The sequence below is a fragment of the Rhincodon typus genome, chromosome 47 (assembly GCF_021869965.1).
Source record: "Rhincodon typus isolate 14 chromosome 47, sRhiTyp1.1, whole genome shotgun sequence".
Taxonomy (NCBI): domain Eukaryota; kingdom Metazoa; phylum Chordata; class Chondrichthyes; order Orectolobiformes; family Rhincodontidae; genus Rhincodon; species Rhincodon typus.
This window is the reverse complement of record NC_063378.1, coordinates 4,764,764-4,782,492: the sequence shown is the minus strand read 5'-3', so window position 1 is coordinate 4,782,492 and position 17,729 is coordinate 4,764,764. Positions and strand designations below refer to the sequence as shown.

Genomic DNA, 17,729 nt, shown 5'->3' with positions numbered 1-17,729 from the left:
TGCAGGCCAGGTAGATTGTCCATGATAAATTGTCCATAGTGTGCAGGGATGTGCCAGTTAGGTGAGTTAGCCATGGTAAAAACATCATGCGAATTTATGGGGATGGGGTGGTTGAGTGGGTTTGGCTGGATGCTGTTCAGAGGTTCAGTGCAAACTCAATGGGCTGAATGGCCTATTCCTGTGTGGTAGGGATTCTACAATTCTAAGTTATTCATCAAACTTAAGCACAGAATGTTTTTTGGAAATTATGTTTTTATTTCATTATTTGTACATGGAATGAATGCATTGCTAACTCAGCCAGCATTTACTTATATTTTATGAATAACCCAATTAAAAGAAGCAACAATTTACAAGCACTGCAGCCAATGCAATAACAAAATAGTAACAATAACAAAAGTTAAGAAAGGGTTGGAAGGGGATAAATTAAAATGAGGCTGGACGAGGAAATAACAGACCTAAACCCTTCCTGTTGTGCCCACCTCTTCCTAAATGTATTGAGGGCATGGGTGGACACTAGGTGTTCCCTCTCCAAGGACAACTGGGCAGGAACATAATTGTGAAAGAAGCCTAGTCAATTGGGAACCACAAAGCCCCTCCATGTCCCGTTGCCTCCTCCGGTTGGTGATAACATTAGCCAGGTCCGGGGCAGAGCCACGAGGTGGTCCTCTGCCTTGCCCTTCCCCATCCACATCGGGCGCCCAAATATTAACAGCATGGAACTGAAGTGACACCAAAAGAACAAAAACCAACTTTTTGAAAAGAACTAAGGAGTGCAATTACCTACAGCCAACATAGATGTTGCCCAAAGTCACCCAGCACAGTCAAGGCGAGAATTTATTGGCTGCCCTCAAGTGCCCAGAGGGCAATTAAGAGTCAACCACTTTGCTGGAGTCTAGGCCAGATAGAAATGACAGCTTTCTCTCCCTAAACGACACTTGGGTTTTTATGACAATTGACAGGGTCACCATTAGACCAGATTTTTATTGAATTCAAATTTCACCATCTGCCATGGAGGGATTTGAATACATTAGCTTGGTATAACACAGAAATACAGTTAATCAGGGGATTCTGGATGACACGGCTGTTGTAACTGCCACTGCACTACCACAACGTCCCCAGACCTCTTCATTTGTTCTCCCCTGTGTCCGTGGTGAGACAGCTGGCAGTTTTTGTAGATCTGAAACTAGATACTCAAATGGGTAAGGTTGGCATGTGATAAGTGGGATGTGGTGGAAAGCAAGAGATCTCTGCAATGAAGGCCACCTGCAGCTGGTTCAGCATGTTACAACAGGGCTGCAAAGGTGGGCATCAGTGCCAGGTGGCGGAGCTGAAAGGTAGAGGGTGGAGCTGAGAGTCATGGGGCGGAGCTAACCGCTAGGGGGCGGGGTTGAAATGGAGAGGATGGAACGGGGTGACAGCGGGCGGGGCTGACCGCAAGGGGACGGGGCTGGGAGACAGAGGGCGGGGCTGAAAGGGCGAGGGCGGGACTGGGCGACGGGGGCGGAGCTGAAGGTGTGCGGGCGGGGCGGAGCAACAGGGGCGGCAGCGCGAGCGAGGGGGCGGGGCTCATATCTGCGGATGAGGGCGAGGAGGCGCGGCTCAGTTTGGGCAGGCGGGGCTAAGATCGAGGGCCAAGTCTTAAGGGGTAGGGCTGGGGATGCGGCTGAGTGAAGCAGCTCGGCAGGGTGGGAGAAAAGGGGGCGCGAAGGGGCGGGGACGGAGGAACGGGGGTGGGCAAAGTGTGAGGGGGCGGGGCTGAGGGGGATGGGGCGGGGCTAGGATTGAAAACGCGAAACGGAGACGGTGGGGGCTGACAGACCGATGGGTGGGAAGGGCGCGGCTAGGATCGAGGGGTCGGGGCTCAGTGCGGCTGGAGCTGACGCGCAGCGGCCGCAGAAAGGAGCAGAGCAATGGACGGACGCCGACCACTGATGAGTCCGACGGGGGACGTTGGAAAGGGGCGGGGCCACGTTTGAGACGTTGTTACGAAACGTCACCGGATGTTACGGGACAGCCGGAAGTGGATGTGAAGGCTGGTGTTTGAAGGTGCGGACGTCGGGCAGGTGAGAATGTGAGATGGTGGCTTAGTGGGGTGTCAGTGGACCGCCTGAGGCAGGGAGGGAGGCTGACGGAAGTCAGCTTGCACGATCCCGGTGTGGCGGAGGTCAGGGGCACTGGACATTGTTGAACAGGGAGGTCTCTTCATTATCAGGGAAGCCCCATGGTGGATATTTAAGGGTAGATACTTGACCATCAAAGAGTGAGAATAGGTGGTTTGTTTTTTTTTTCTTTCCTCCCTGCTAACCTTCCCAAACATAAAAGGAGTTGACCAAAACAAAATCCAAAGAACTGTGGAATTCCCCTCAGTTAGCGTTTTGAGACATTGGCACCATCGCCTTTCAATCTGAGAATCGATGCTTGAAATATTGTGACTGTCTCAAATGCAGTTGTTCAGCAAAACAGTCGTCCACAGCCACGACTGTAGATTTTCAGTTAGCATGCTCATGTGTGCACACAGAGAGAAAACAAAACAAAGAACTTCGGATGCTGGAAATCTGAAACAAAGACAGAAATTGCTTGCAAGACTCAGCAGGTCTGGCAACATCTGTGAAGGGAAAGCAGAGTTAACGTTTTGGGCCCAGTGTCTGTTCTTGAGATGTGGATTTGGATTTATGTGGAGATTTTCACAGCTTTACTGGATGTTTCAGTTTTTTTTTCAGCTCTGCTAGCTATCGGAATGCAGGAAAACTTCTTTCAAGAAGGATATAAATGCACTGGAAGCAGTTCAGAGAAGAGTTCCTAGACTAATACCTGTAATAGGTAGGTAGAGGACAGGACTGGCTTATATTTGCTGAAGGTTAGACAAGTCAGAGGTGACTTCTTTGAAACATATAAGATCCTGGGGTTCTTGACAGGATGACTGTTGGCAGGATGTTTCCTTTTCTCGCAGTATCTTGAACTAGGCTCTTAAAAATTTAAGAGCTTGCTAATTTATACAGGTCAAGAGATTGTCTAAGGAAAACAGTGGTGCTGAATCTTAATAAATGAAATTATGGAGATATGAGACATGAGTTGGCCTTGATAGACTGGGGAGAGTTACTTAAAGGGATGACATGGATAGGCAATGGTAAACATTCAAGGAAAGCATGGGGGAACTGCAGCAAGTGTTTATTCTTGTCTGGCAATAAAACAATATGGTTAAGAGGGGCAATCCATACCTTACAAAGGAAACTGGAGATAGTATCCGATATAAGGAAGAAGCATACAGATTGACCAGAAAAATAATATGTCTGAGGATTTGGGAACAGTTTAGAATTCAACAGAGAAGGACCAAGGGATTGATTGAGAGGGGGGGAGAAAACAGTATGAAAGTAAGCTTGTAGGGAAGATAAAGACGTGGCACTAAGAGTTTCTATATGTACGTGAAGACAAATGTAGGTCCCCCCTTTTTAGAAATGGGGGAATGTATAATGGGGACAAAGAAATGACTGAGTAACTGAATACATACTTTGGTTCTGTCCTCACAAAAGAGAACACAAATCAGATATCAGAAATGTTGGAGAATGCAAGAATTAGTAAGATGGAAGAATTGAGGGTGATCAATATTAGTAGAGAAATGGTGCTGGGAAAATTGATGGGATTGAATGGTGGATAAATCCCCAGGGCTTGGTAATCTACATCCCAGAGTACTTAAGGAAGTGGCTCGAGAAATAGTGGAGAACTTGGTGTCATCTTCCAGGATTTTATAGATTCTGGACAATCGCTGCGGATTGGAGGGTAGCTAATGTCACTCCAATATTCAAAAAGGGAGGTAGAGAGAAAGCAGGGAATTATAGACCGGTAAGCCTAACATCGTTGTGGGGAAAATTCTCGAATCCATTATCAAGGACTTTATAGTGGAGCATTTAGAAAGCAGTGGCAGGATCAGATGGAGTCAGCATGGATTTATGAAGGGGAATTCAATGAAGATATAACTAATAGAGTTGACAAGAGGGAGCCAGTTGATGTGGCATATTTGGACTTCCAGAAAGCATTTGACAAAGTCCCGCATTAAAGATTATTGTGCAAGATTAAAGCGCATGGGATGAGGGCAGTGTATTGAGATGGATAGAAAACTGGTCGGCAGAGAGGAAAGAAAGAGTAGGAACTAATGGGTCCTTTTCAAATCGGCAGGCAGTAACTAGTGAGGTGCCACAGGGTTTGGTGCTGGGACCCAGCTATTCACAATATATATTAATGATTTCGATGATGGAAAAAAATGTAACATCTCAAATTTGCAGATGATGCCAAGTTGGCTGGGAGGGTGAACTGGGACGAGGATGCAGAGATCTTTCGGCATGATCTGGATAGGTTGGGTGAGTGGCCAAATCAATGACAGATGTAATATAATTTGGATAAATGTGAGTTCTTAACTTTGGAAGCAAAAACAAGAAGGCAGATTACTACCTGAATGGCTGTAAATTGGGACAGGGGAGTGTGCAGCGGGACCTGGGCGTCCTTGTGCACCAGTCACTGAAGGTAAGCATGTAGTTGCAACAGGCGGTAAAGAAGGCAAATGGTATGTTGGCCTTCATTGCGAGAGGTTGAGAGTCCAGGAGCAGGGATGTGTTGTTGCAGTTATGCAGGGCTTTGGTGAGGCCACACCTAGAATATTGTGTGCAGTTTTGGTCTCCTTTTCTGAGGAAGAATGCCCTTGCTCTTGAGGGAGTGCAGCGAAGGTTTACCAGGCTGATTCCAGGGTTGGTGGGTCTGACTGAAGGATTGACGAGGTTAGAATTGTTTTCGCTGGAGTTCAGATGAATGGGGGTGAGGGTTCTCAGAGAGACTTATAAAATCCTAACAGGACTAGACCGTGTCGATGCAGGGAGGATATTCCTGATGGTGGGTGTGACCTGAAGGAGGGGTCAGAGTCTGAGGATTCGGGGTAGACCATTTAGGACTGAGATGAGGAGACATTTCTTCACCCAAAGAGTGGTGAGTCTGTGGAATTTATTATCACGGAAAGTAGTTGATGCCAAAACGTTGAATGTATTCACGAGGCGGCTAGCTATAGCGCTTGGAGCGAATGGAATCAAAGGCTCTGGTGAGGAAGCAGGATTAAGCTATTGAGTCATGACAAATAGCGGAGCAGGCTCGAAGGGCCGAATGGTCGTCTCCTGCTCCTTTCTTCTATGTTTCTATTCCTTGTAACTCCATTCCTAAATGGTGGTGGAAACAAGTATCTTGGAATATTTTTAATGAAAACATTCTATAAAACTCTTATAAAACTCTGGTTAGACCACACTTGGAATATTGTGTTCAGTTCTGGTCACCTCAGTATAGGAAAGATGTGGAAACTTTAGAGAGGGTGCAAAGGAGATTTGCCAGGATGCTGACTGAACTGGAGGGCAGGCCTTATGAGGAAAGGTTGAGGGAGCTAGGGCTTTTTTCATTGGAATGAAGAAGGATGAGAGGTGACTTGATAGAGGTTTACAAGGTGATGAGAGGCATAGATAGAGTGGATAGACAGAGACTTGTTCCCAGGGCGGAAATAACTGTTATGAGGGGGCATAATTTTAAGGTGATCGGAGGAAGGTATAGGGGAGATGTCAGAAGTAGGCTCTTCACACAGAGAGTGGTGGGTGCGTGGATTGCGCTGCCGGCAGTCGTAATGGAGTCAGATGCTTTAGAGACTTTTAAGCGACTCTTGGATAGGCACGTGGAGGATAGTAAAATGTAGGGTATGCAGGGTAGATTGGTTTTAGTAGGATAATAGGTCGGCACAACATCGTGGGCCTGTACTGTGCTGTATTGTTCTATGCCAATGCATTTCATAGGAGCATTACAGGTCATAGCATGACACCAAGTTTTGTGCAGAAATATTGGATCAGATGGCTGAAAGCTTGCTGAAAAAGGGAGGGGAAATGAGCTTTAGAGGAGGAAAGCAAGGTCAAGAGATCAAGGGAGCGAATTCCAGAGGCATGGAATGGCTGGCCATGTTGCAATTAAAATTCGGGATGCACAAAATGTCAGCAATGGAAGACCGCAGAGATCCTGACGGCTGGTACAAATCATAGAATCCCTACAGTGTGGAAGCAGGCCATTTGGCCCCTTGAGTCCACATCACCCTGTGAAGAGCATCCCACCCGTCCTGTCCCTCTCACCCTGCATTCCCATGGCCAATCCACTTTAGCCTGCACATTTTTGGACTGTGGCAAGAAACCTGAGGACCCAGCATAAATCAATGCAGACGTGGGGAAAATGCAAACTCCGCACAGTCAGTCACCCAAGGCTGGAATCGAACCTGGGTCCCTGGTGCTGTGAGGCAGCACTGCTAACCACTGAGTCACTGTGCTGTATTTTAAACACGGTTGAAAATTTTAAAGTCTTCATGATGCTTGATGTGGTGCTGCTGTGTATTCGTGGGGAGAGACATGGTAGGGGAGCGAGACTTGCAAGAAAAGACATAAATGGCTGAATTTGGATGACTTTGTGTAGGGAAAGGCAGCTGGCATACTTTGGCAAGTGGTGTGGAAGGCAACAGATGAGTTCAGATAGTGACAAAGTTGGGTGATGTTATGGTTGAGAAAGTAGTGAAGGCAGAAAAAAATCTGGTTGGAGTCTCTTCAAATGAGATGTGATATCAAGTTGAGATTTCTTGTTACCATGGAGAAGTGCAGAATTTTTGAACTAACATACTTCATAGACTCTGAAATGCTTGGGAACATCAATACATCATGGATAGTGTTGCAGAAAAAGCTGCTCAAGTCTCTGCTTGTGTCTACTTGCTATCTTGGGTATAGCATTTGCAAGCTTTGCCTTTTCTCATCTGCCTGTTTCTGGCTTCTCCTTGCATCCAAAGCACTTCAACTGGGACGGGATAGCCGCTGTCTCTGCTTCAGGATAAGGGGTTGGTAGTGAGTTAAGTGAGGGGAAATTGGAGAAGGAAGCTCGAGAGAGGGCAACGGAGTATCTTGTCAAAAACAAGGAGATTAGGAAGGATGTTATTGAATGGAAAGGGTACAGAGAAGATTTACAACAGAGACTGGAAGGTTTGAGTTGTATGAAGAGGCTGGATAGGCTGCAGTTTTTTTCCTTGGAGTGTAGGAGGCTGAGGGGTGACTTTATGGAAGTTTATAAAATCATGAGAGGCATAGATAAGGTGAATAGCCAAGGTCTTTTTGCCAGAGTAGGGGAGTCCAAAACTGGAGGGCATAGGTTTCAGGTGAGAGGGCAAAGATTTAAAAGGGACCTTAGGGGCAACATTTTCACACAGGGTGGTGCGTATATGGAACGAGCTGCCAGAGGAAGTGATAGAGGTGAGCACAATTACAACATTTAGAAGACTGTTGGACATGTACATGGATAGGAAAGGTTTAGAGGGATATGGGCCAAACGCAGGTAAATGGGACTAATTCAGTTTCAGAAACCTGGTCGGCATGGACAAATTGGACTTAAGGGTCTCTTTCTGCGCTGTATGTCTCTGACTGTAAGTGGCTTACCCTACAACTTATTCAGAAAGGCTTGTGGCTGCGGACTGAGCAGGAGCCAGGGACCAGGAATTGTCTTAAGTGTTGATGGGAAGAGTTGCAGCTTTCTCATCCAGGATATCTGAGACAGAATGGGAAAGGTGGTTGGGAAGAGGCTAGAACAGTGATGTAATGACTGTGCCATTGTAAGGGCCTCTTGACTGCTAGCTGCATTTGGTCACATGCCTACCCTGTGTTTGTTAACCTTGCTCCGTCACTCATTCAATATCTATACAGTTCGCTCACGTTTTGTTCTCTCTGACTTGCGCCTGCTTGCTCTCTTATTCTGTCCTCTGTGAGCTAATTGTTGATCCTGCTGACTTACACTTTCCCTCTCTTGCTGTCGTTTGTCCTTGCAATCTCTGACATCGTTCACACGCTAACTGTCTACCTGGTATCCATGCTTGCTTCCTGCCTTTGCCCCAAGATCTCTCTCTTTTTCTACCATTCCCCTCTCCCTCAATGCTTAGCTTTGTACTCTTGTTCCCACAGTTGGCACATGCTGACCCGTTGGTGCGATGGTGGACAACCGTTTTGCCACGGCGCTGGTGATTGGCAGTGTCCTGGCCCTGATCTCTGCAGTGTACATTGCTGCTGCCATTGGTACTGACCACTGGTATGAGTACCGGAGCCAGCCCAGCCTTTTCGGGATGAACAGTACCGAGACGCTGAGCAATGAGGAATTTGAGCGCGAGGACACCGATGAGTACATGTACTCCCGGGCGCTCTTCACGTACAATGGCACCATCGGACTGTGGAGGCGATGTATCAGCAAGCTCAAGGAAGGCTTCTGGTTCAAACCACCACCAGAAGGTTCGTATGCATTCTGAGAGCTGTCTCTGTCTGCTCATTTCCATGTTGGAATCCCTTACCCTTTCTCCTTCTACAGTGCCCTGCGACCCCACAGCATGTACCTTATCTAAGGCTCTCCTGAAACTCTCCTCTTCCCTTCTGCCATCCTGGTCATCAGAAGCAAGGTTTGTTGCCCATCTTAGACCTGATACCAGGCTTCATTTAGTTAAGAGTCAATGTTGGAAGAGTTCCACAGCAATACTCTTCCAAATGTATGCCACAACTGGAGCACCCAGTAGAAATTCACGCAGACATGGGGAGAACATGCAAACTCCACTCATCTCAATCCTAAATTGCCTACCCCATATCTTTAAGACTGTGATCCCCGGCTGTGGTCTCCCCCAAGTCATCGGGGTCCACCTTCTAGTGTTTATTCTTACTGGTCCTGTTAGATGTTTATAGGTTTCATGAGATCTCCTCTTGAACCTACTTCGCCATTCAATAAGACCACAACTGATCTGTTTATGTTTCAAGTTTCACATTCCCATCTATTTTCTCCCTCCCTAATAACCTTTGTTTTCACTGTCTAACCAAGATAGAAGTGGATGGATTTTTAAAACATTTAATGACCCTGCGTCCACTGCTTTTTGAGGCAGAGAATTCTAAGTGTCTCAAGTCTCAGGAAAATTGATTCTCCTCATCTCTGTCCTAAAAGGACAATTACTAATTTTGAAACAGTGCTCCACCCCAGCCCCCAGCTCTGGACTGAACCACCAAAGGAAGCATCTTCTGCATCTCCATCTTGTCAAAACCATTCAGGATCTTATGCATTTTAATCAAATCACCCCATACATTTCCTCTTAAGACAACCCGTTCACTGCAGATGTCAGACAAGTAAATCTCCACTGAACTTCCTCTAATGCGTTATTTCTGAAGAAGGGTCACAGAACCTGAAACGTTAACCTGTTTCTGTCCACAGATGCCACCAGACCTGCTGAGCTTTTCCAGCAATTTCTGTTTTTGATTTCCAGCATCCGCAGTTCTTTCTGATTTTATTTGGTGTTTAACTCGTAGCCACATTTCTTCCAGGAATGCCCACCTTGAAGAAGTTCTGCTCCTCTCTCTGACAGGATTTCTGTTCCAAAATTCTTTCTTGTGCACCTGTCGCTCCTTATGTTTGATAAGGTATTTGCTAAAACTCGTTTCCACAGCTACTTCACGTTCCTCAGTGACTGCCTCCGGCTCAGACTCACTCCACGTGGAATCCAATTCAAGTTCCATCCTTCGTGCTTTGAATCCACCCAGGATCACAGGTACCTCCATGATATTCAACGTTCCTTAGACAACTGTTCTTGCTGCATCCTGAAATCCATACTGAGTGCCACATGTTGTCACGTGCACACTCTTGATCTCTCTCTCCAATGGCACCGCTTATTGCTGGCACATAGTTGTGCCGCTCCCCAGTTCTGCTTCATTCTCTGGCTCATTCAATGTGCAGTTCTGAAAAAGGGTCATTGGATCTGTAGTGTTAACTTTAATTTCTCTCCACAGATGCTGCCAGACCCGCTGGGATTTTCCAGCGATTCCTGTTCTTGCTCTAATGCATTTAAATCCTTTCTGAAGTAAGACTAAAATGGCAGAGTATTTGAGGTGTAGTCTCACCAATACCTCAAAAGAAACACATCATATTTAATGTTCAATTCCTATTGGGCACCTTCAGAGTCTGACAATGCTGCACTCTGGTCCTCCGGATCCCCTTACCTACTTGGCCCATCATGTCTATGTTGATGAAGATACACCAAACTACACTCATCCCACTTACCTGCACTTGGTCCAAAACCTACTATGCCCAGCATTCTAAGCGTTCATCCAGATGCTTCTTGAATATTGCAAAAGTACTATTTCTCTTGATCCACAGATCTCTTGATACATGGAGGTGTTCTGTTTCCCCCGTCGTAGTTTTTTTTTCAAACCTCTAATACTCTGCAGAGTGATGTCACCTTGTCCTGTGATTGTGTGAAAATGAGTCTGTATTAGTTTTAAGATGGGATGTAGCTGAAATAAGTATAGTGTCTTGGTTAACAACTGTTTTGCCACTTGTTTGTTCTGAGCAAGCTTATTCTTTAAACAATTATTTCTGCCTCCATGAAACACAATAAAACTAACATCCAAGTTCAGTGGGTAATAGGGAAGGCAAATGGAATGTTGGCCTTTTAATTCAAAAAGGCACTTGTCAGACCACAGCTGGAAAACTGAATAATTTTGGGCCCCTTTTTTAAGGAAAGATTTACTGGCGTTTGAGATGGGCCTGAAATGGTTTGCTCGGCTGATCCTGAGTATGGAGGGACTGACTTAATTAGGAAGAATTTAGTAGATTGGGCCTGTAATCATTGGAGTATAGAAGAATGGGAGCCAGTCTTCTTGAAGTGCATCAGCCTTTTGGCTGGTTTGCCTTTCACCAGCTATGTGTTGACAGCCAGTTGTCCATCGTGGTACCCTTGACTTGTGCAGAAAATGGCACCCGCCAGTCTGTCCAATTGTAATCCATGCAAAGTGATTGCGATGCTAATTACAATGAGCCATTTTCCAGGCCAAGAAGTTAGAATTAGAACTGTCTATGCTGTCTCCTGTTCTCTCAGAAACTGAATTCTCATTTGGGAAGACTTACTGATTTATTCAAGTGCCAGTTGAATTCTATATATCCCCCTTTGTGATTGCTGCTGAGCTAATACATTGGCGTGCCTGATTTCTGCAGTGAGTCAATGAAACTCGTCATGTGAGTTCTGGAAGCTAGCTTGTAAGATCTTATGTCAATTTTAGTAAGATGTGTTTGCCTTTTTTATTCTTTTCTGTAATGTTGTTATCACATACTGGTGGTATTTGCTGCTTAAAACAACCTTGGCTGTGTTTAATTTGCGTCTATTGACATATCTGCTCTCAGAATCAATGTGTCCTGCCTTGCATTGTTTGCCCTTCCCAGTACATTGCACTCTTCTTCCATCATTCCAAGTATAAAGTTCTCCCTGGACACTTTTGCCCCACTTTCTCACTGACAGACCCCACCCCAATTCCATTTCCTAAGAGTCTAGCTTTTAGATTTGATGTGAATCCTCCCTGACTCTTTTTTTTTAATTTTTGTTACAGAAGTGAACCAGGGCAGTGTGTGTGTCAGCTTCTCGTTAAAGGATCAGTTTACACCCAAGTTCAAACAGATTGGAAACCACAACAGTGGAGTGGATTACGTCAGAACCTGTGAGTTAGATTCCCCTCTTCCTGCTGGTGAGGCCTGTTTTCCTCGTGCACTTACCCTGTCAACCTCTCCTGATTTCCAGATGTATCTTGGAGAAACTATAACCTATGCTGTGCCACCCATAGTGCAGTGGCTCTATGCATTCCACCCAGCTACTCAGTCTATTGTTCAGGAATAGGAGAAGGCCATTGAGTCCCTCTGCTCAGTTACCCAGGCCGTTCACCCCCTTGATTCGGTTATATAAGTTTGTGAGGTTGCCATTTAGCCTCTTGATCGTGTTGTGTGGCACCAGTAAAAGGCCATTCAGCCTCTCAAGCTTGTTTCACAGGAATGGGGGCAGGGGAGGCCATTCATTCTGCATTAGGGTTTGGGTATCATTAAACCTATCGAGCCTGTTAAATAGGAACAGGAGGAAGCCATACTCACCAACATATTTGTTGAACAGGAACAGGAGGAGATGAGTCACACGATCAAGCATGTACAGGAATAGGGAGGCCATTCACACCATTGAACCTGTTATACAGGAACAGGAGGAGTCCATTCATAGCTGTTACGCGGTATCCCTCAGTCTGTCTAATCACAACCCAAGCAAAATGGCTGCAGTGTTAGTAGCAATGAGCCATTTTTCCAGGGTAAGAAGTTAATTACAACAGAGTTCACTTTCATGTATTCCCATCTCCTATTCTCTCAGAAACTGAATTCTTATTCCTTTGGGAAGATTCATTGAGTAATCCAATGTTAATCAAATGGATCCTGCAATGAAGCCCCACTTTGCCCAATATACTGTTCGTTGGGGACATCATTCAACAAATCCTTCTCTCTCTGCATTTACAGATTTGAGTCGCTGTCAGATCCTACTCCCATTTGTCAGTTTGGGGTTCATGTGTTTTGGGGCACTCATTGGACTGTGTGTTTGTTCCTGTCGCACCCTGTACCCTGCCATTGGCACTGGAGTGCTGCACCTCCTCGCAGGTAATGTTTGAAGGCAGCATCGGTTTCTCCCCTAGCTTGTCCTCTCTCCCTGTGCGCCCCACTCCATCAGTGCAATACTTCATCACCTGGCAACCGCTCCTACAGTGTGACGTTCCTTTACGGGGGTATCGCCCGAATTTAAATGATGGATTCCGGGTTGGAATTGAACCCAGAGCCTCTGGATGTCATGGAGTCAAAATTTAAATTTGTTTATTTAAGGTATTTCCGATGCAGGAATGGAAATTTTGTGGAGGGATTAGACCTGTTGGAGGTCAAAGTAGTCACGTGTGACTTCTGATAAGGGTCAGCTTCTGTTGGAATATGGGAATGGGAGTAGGCCATTCAGCCTGTCGAACCTGTTTTTGCAATTAATGCAATCATAACTCATGGATTGAACACTTGATGTCTTTTACCCACAATATTCCTATCACACTTCACACTCATAGAATTGTATAACGTGGAAACAGACCCTTTGGTCAAACTTGTCCATGCTGACCAAGTTTCCCAAGCTAAACTGGCCCCTATCCCTCTAAACCTTTCCTACTTATGGGCCTATCCAAATGTCTTTTAAATTTAACCGCACCTGTCACTTCCTCTGGCAGTTCATTCCATATACCTTCTGTATGAAAAAGTTGACCTTCTGGTCCCTTTTAAATCTCTGTACTCCTACCGTAAAAATATGCCCTAGTTTTGAACCACCCCCACCCGAGGGAACAGACCTTTGCTATTCACCTTGTCTATGTCCCTCATGATTTTATAAACCACAATAAGGTCACTCCTCAGTCTCCTACACTTGAGTGGGGCGGCACGGTGGCTCAGTAGTTAGCACTGCTGCCTCACAGTGACAGGGACCCGGGTTCGATTCCACCCTCGGGCGACTGTCTGTGTGGAGTTTGCACATTCTCCCCGTGTCTGCGTGGGTTTCCTCTAGGTGCTCCGGTTTCCTCCCAGAGTCCAAAGATGTGTAGGCTAGGTGAATTGGCCATGCTAAATTGCCTATAGTGTTCAGGGATGTGTAGATTACGTGGTTTATAGGGGGACAGGTCTGGGTGGGATACTCTGAGAATCAGTGTGGACTTGTTGGGCCGAAGGGCCTGTTTTCACACTGTAGGGATTCTATTTCTATTTCTATTTCAAGTCCCAGCCTATCCTTAGAACACAAACCCTTCAGTCCCGGCAACATCCTGGTCAATCTTTTTTGAACCCTCTCCAATTTAATAATATCCTTTCTACTTTTAAACTCAATCAAAGGTACCCGGGATACAAAATTCCAAAGGTTCACATTTTGAGAATTTTTGAGAAACGCTCTAATATCTTGCTGCTTTTATCTGTTCATGAGATGTGGATGTAGCTGGCCATGCCAGTATTTATCACCCCTCCCTAAATGCTGTGGGTCTTGAGTCACATGTAGACCAGATCAGGGAAGGGTGACAGATTTCCTTTTAAATACAATCAGGGGTACAGAATTTCAAAAGTTCACATTTTGAGAATTTTGAGAAAAGCTCCTTCTCCTGATCCTAAATGTCAACTCCCTTGTTTTTAAATCAAGGTCCCCAACTAGATATTGCTGTCTGCATCTGCCCTGTCTATCTCTATTGTAATGTTCACCTTTCTCTCTTCATTGTTCTCGATAACACAGGCCCATTTTGCCCAGTCTATCTATTTCACGAACAAGTCTGGTGAACCTTTGTTGCGCTCCCTCTATGGCAATAATAACTTTCTGGAGATAAGGAAACCAAAACTGCACACAGTATTTTAGGTACAGACTAACCAAGCTCCCCTACACCAGAATCAAGATATAACAACTCCTGTGATAAAGGCTAACATTCTACATGCATCTCTCATAGCTTGCTTTTTCTTTTCTTCGTTCACAAGGTGTGGATTTCACTGGCCATAACAGTATTTATTGCCTATCCCTAATTGCTGTGGAACTGGAATCATATGTAGGCCAGATCAGGGAAGGATGGCAGATTTCCTTCCGTACAGGGCATTAGTGAACCTGATGGATTTTCCTGATGATCGGTAATGATTTCATCATTTGAACCTTGGTCCCCAGGATGTTACCTGGGTCTTTGGATTAATAGGCTAGGGATAACACCTCCAGGCCATTGCCTCCCATAACGCAGGCAGCAGCTGAATGCAGTGATTTCTTGACGAGGACACCTAGGCCTCTTCGTACAATAACACTTTCTAATGTCTTACCATTTAAGAAATACTCTGTGCATGTCTGTTCCTCCGACTGAAATAGGTAACTCTCGTTTTCTCAGCTTTTCATTCTGTTTTGGAATACACTGGCAACTCATTGTAGTTTTCCTGAAATTTCTGAGCATTAGTCATTTGATTTTGTGTGACATTTTAATGATGGCACTCCTGTTTTTTGACCCTGCCTCTGTCGCTTTCCCCTTGCCAGGAATCTGTACCCTGGGCACCGTGGCTTGTTTCGCTGCCAACATTGAGCTCCTCCACGCTAAGATCCAGGACTTGGAGCCACGCCCAGATGGCGAGTATGGCTGGTCTTTTTGCCTGGCCTGTGTTTCTGCCCCTCTCCAGCTCATGGCTGCGGCCCTCTTTATCTGGGCTGCCCGCACCGACCGGACAGAATACAGCAGGATGAAGGCTTACCGGGTGGCTTAGCTGCCGTTCTCCGTTGCTCGCTCTGCCACTGCCCAATTGTCGACAAGCACATCAATCACGTTTGGAAATAGCAGTGACGTAGAAGGATCTTGCTCCTAATTCTTCCCTTCCGTGCATTTCAATCATGAATGTTTGAATAATAGTGTTCTGCGGGGATGTAGCTCCCCTGTCACTCAGGATCTCACGTGTTGGTAACTCTCTTCAAATCCCGTCCACTCCCCATTCCTGAAGAATTCTCAGTTTTCCAGCGCCATGCCAACTCAGGACGTCCTGAAGCACTTGACAGTCTATGAAGTGCACAATTTCAAATGTAGCCACTATTGTAGTCTAGGTAAACGCTGATTCAAACCATGCACTGGGAGCTGTCACAAGAAGCTGGCTGGTAATGAGCAAATCATTATCGTGCTTTGGTGATGACTGAGTGGACCCAGGGCCAGCTGTCCTCTCCTGTTCTTCAATACTGTCCATAGGCTCTTTTCTATTCACTTTGCCCACATGAGAGGGCAGATGTGCCCTCCTTTATGATCCACCTGACCCCCCACCTAGATGTCTCCCTCTGAGAAACATTGCAGGGCTGTCGCATTGTGGCCCTTCGAGAAATGCTGTGCTCCCTCAGAATTGCCCCTCTTAACAGTGCGGCTTTCCCTCTGCACTGAGCTTTTGGCAGGAGAGCAGTCCCTCCGCCTGACCCACAGCAGTGGAGCAGCTACCCAGTACTGACTCTGACAGCGCAGTGCTCCTGCTGTAGTGACCATACGATGATGCAGTATTCCTTCAGCAGTAATCCTCTGACAGTGCAACACTCCATTAGGAATGAGATTCTCCAGCAGTAGGAGCATCTCCTCAATACTGACTGTCATTGCAGAGCTCCTGCAGTCCTCCTTCAGCACTGATTCTCTGACAGTGCAGCACTCCGTTAATAATGAACCTCCAACAGTGTACTGCATCTCAGAGTCTTGTCCCTCTTGTAGTGTTGTGCTCTCTGTGCTGCATTGAGACTCGAGTGGGGCCCCAGTATACGTCCATCTGCCTCAGAGGCGAGAGAGAGATCTACTCTGAACCATACCAAGACTAAAGCTTTCTCTGTTGTAATTTGCTGGCCAGCTATCTAATCATGCGGAGAATCAAATGCTGTCATTTCCCAGGTCTTCGAGAACGAAGTCCGACCCTGGGCTCCTTCCAATTCTGAGAGTTGGGAACCACTTGTAGTTCCAATTGAAAATATATTTCTCGTCTCTAACAAGAGCTGATCTGAATGAAATCATGACTGAAAAGGATTCAGGAGGTAAAAGTATCACGGGTTCACTTGGACACTTATGAGAATATGCATCGGGGGGAGAGCTGGAGTGTGTTCTCGCTCCAAAAGGAGGTGGGAATTTGATGCAATCCACCGTGGATCCTGGCTGTCAAGATCCATTTGTATGTTATAATCTGTGTGAGAAGTCATTATTTAATAACTGGTGAATGTATTTTTATGATAGTCCTCCTGTGCCCTGCAATATATAAGTTATTGAAATAAAAGCAGGTGTTTGTATAGCGGTTTTTCTCAAGTGCAGTCTGACCATGAAGTGATTTTGTGTCAGTGAACATTTCTTCTGCATTTATAATATTTTTTAATATTTTATAATACTTTTCTGAAGAAGGGTCCAGACCCGAAACAACAGCTTTCATGCTCCTCTGATGCTGCCTGGCCTGCTGTGTTCATCCAGCTCTACACTTTGTTATCTCAGACTCCAGCATCAGCAGTTCCTACTATCTCTTCTGCATGTATGATGGCGAGCAGGAATACATTGCTGTTGTAACAGGAAAGTGAATTACACAAAGAATCTGTTATTAGATTTAACACTGAAACTGAACATTGATTTACACACCGATAATACCAAAATAGATAGGAGATGTCTCGGGTGCAATGATTTTCCCTACATTTGGATGGAAGTCGTTGACTTTTGTGACTTGTCCCGAAATTGAAAACTAAGGGGGGAAGAAAGTACTTAAGAAATATCTGCATATGGGTGAAACATTAAAAATGTTTAATGACCACTCTCCACTGTTTTCTCAGTCAGACAGTTCCAACGTGTTTCAAGTCTCAGGTAAAGTGGTTCGCCTCATCTCTGTCCTAAAAGGGCGATTTACTAATTTTGAAACAGTACCCCCTTGTTCTAGACTGAATCATAAGAGTTTGATCACCACGTCCATCTGGTCAAAACCATTCAGGATCTTGTGCACTTTAATCAAATCATCCCATACTTTTCTAAACTCCAGGGGAAGCAAACTGTCTGCCAACTTGTCTTCCTAAGACAACTCGCTCATTCCAGGTGTCAACTGGGTATGTCTTCCGAGCTGGTGTAATGCGTTTAAATTCCCCCTCAAGTAAGGAGACTGAACCTATAATGGAGGTGTAGTCTCACCATGACCTCAAGAGAAGCACAACATCTTTAACATTCAATTGGCTGCCTACAGGATTTGACAATACTGCACTCCTGTCCTCTGGGCACCGTTGCCTACCTCATTTGCAGTTAAACCCTCCTGTCTTGACCACTGACTGAATTAGAAGACCCATGCTAAGTGAAGTG

The 17,729-nt window shown here is 45.6% G+C and overlaps 1 protein-coding gene across 9 annotated transcripts; it reads left to right on the top strand.

Moving 5' to 3' along the window:
- The first annotated feature begins 1,900 nt into the window (after positions 1-1,900).
- LOC109911178 (claudin domain-containing protein 1) lies at positions 1,901-16,706 on the top strand. Of its 9 annotated transcripts, XM_048620611.1 has the most exons (8): positions 1,906-2,063; positions 2,709-2,820; positions 4,281-4,355; positions 8,001-8,321; positions 9,512-9,613; positions 11,445-11,552; positions 12,385-12,522; positions 14,933-16,706. In XM_048620611.1, the coding sequence occupies exons 4-8, from the start codon at positions 8,027-8,029 to the stop codon at positions 15,154-15,156; spliced, it is 867 nt and encodes a 288-aa protein (XP_048476568.1). In that variant the 5' UTR covers positions 1,906-2,063; positions 2,709-2,820; positions 4,281-4,355; positions 8,001-8,026; the 3' UTR covers positions 15,157-16,706. The 9 variants fall into 9 exon arrangements, with proteins under 9 accessions (XP_048476571.1, XP_048476568.1, XP_048476570.1 ...); XM_048620613.1 differs by lacking the exon at positions 4,281-4,355 and having other exon boundaries at positions 1,908-2,063; positions 2,721-2,820; XM_048620612.1 differs by lacking the exon at positions 4,281-4,355 and having other exon boundaries at positions 1,908-2,063.
- Positions 16,707-17,729: the final 1,023 nt, after the last annotated feature.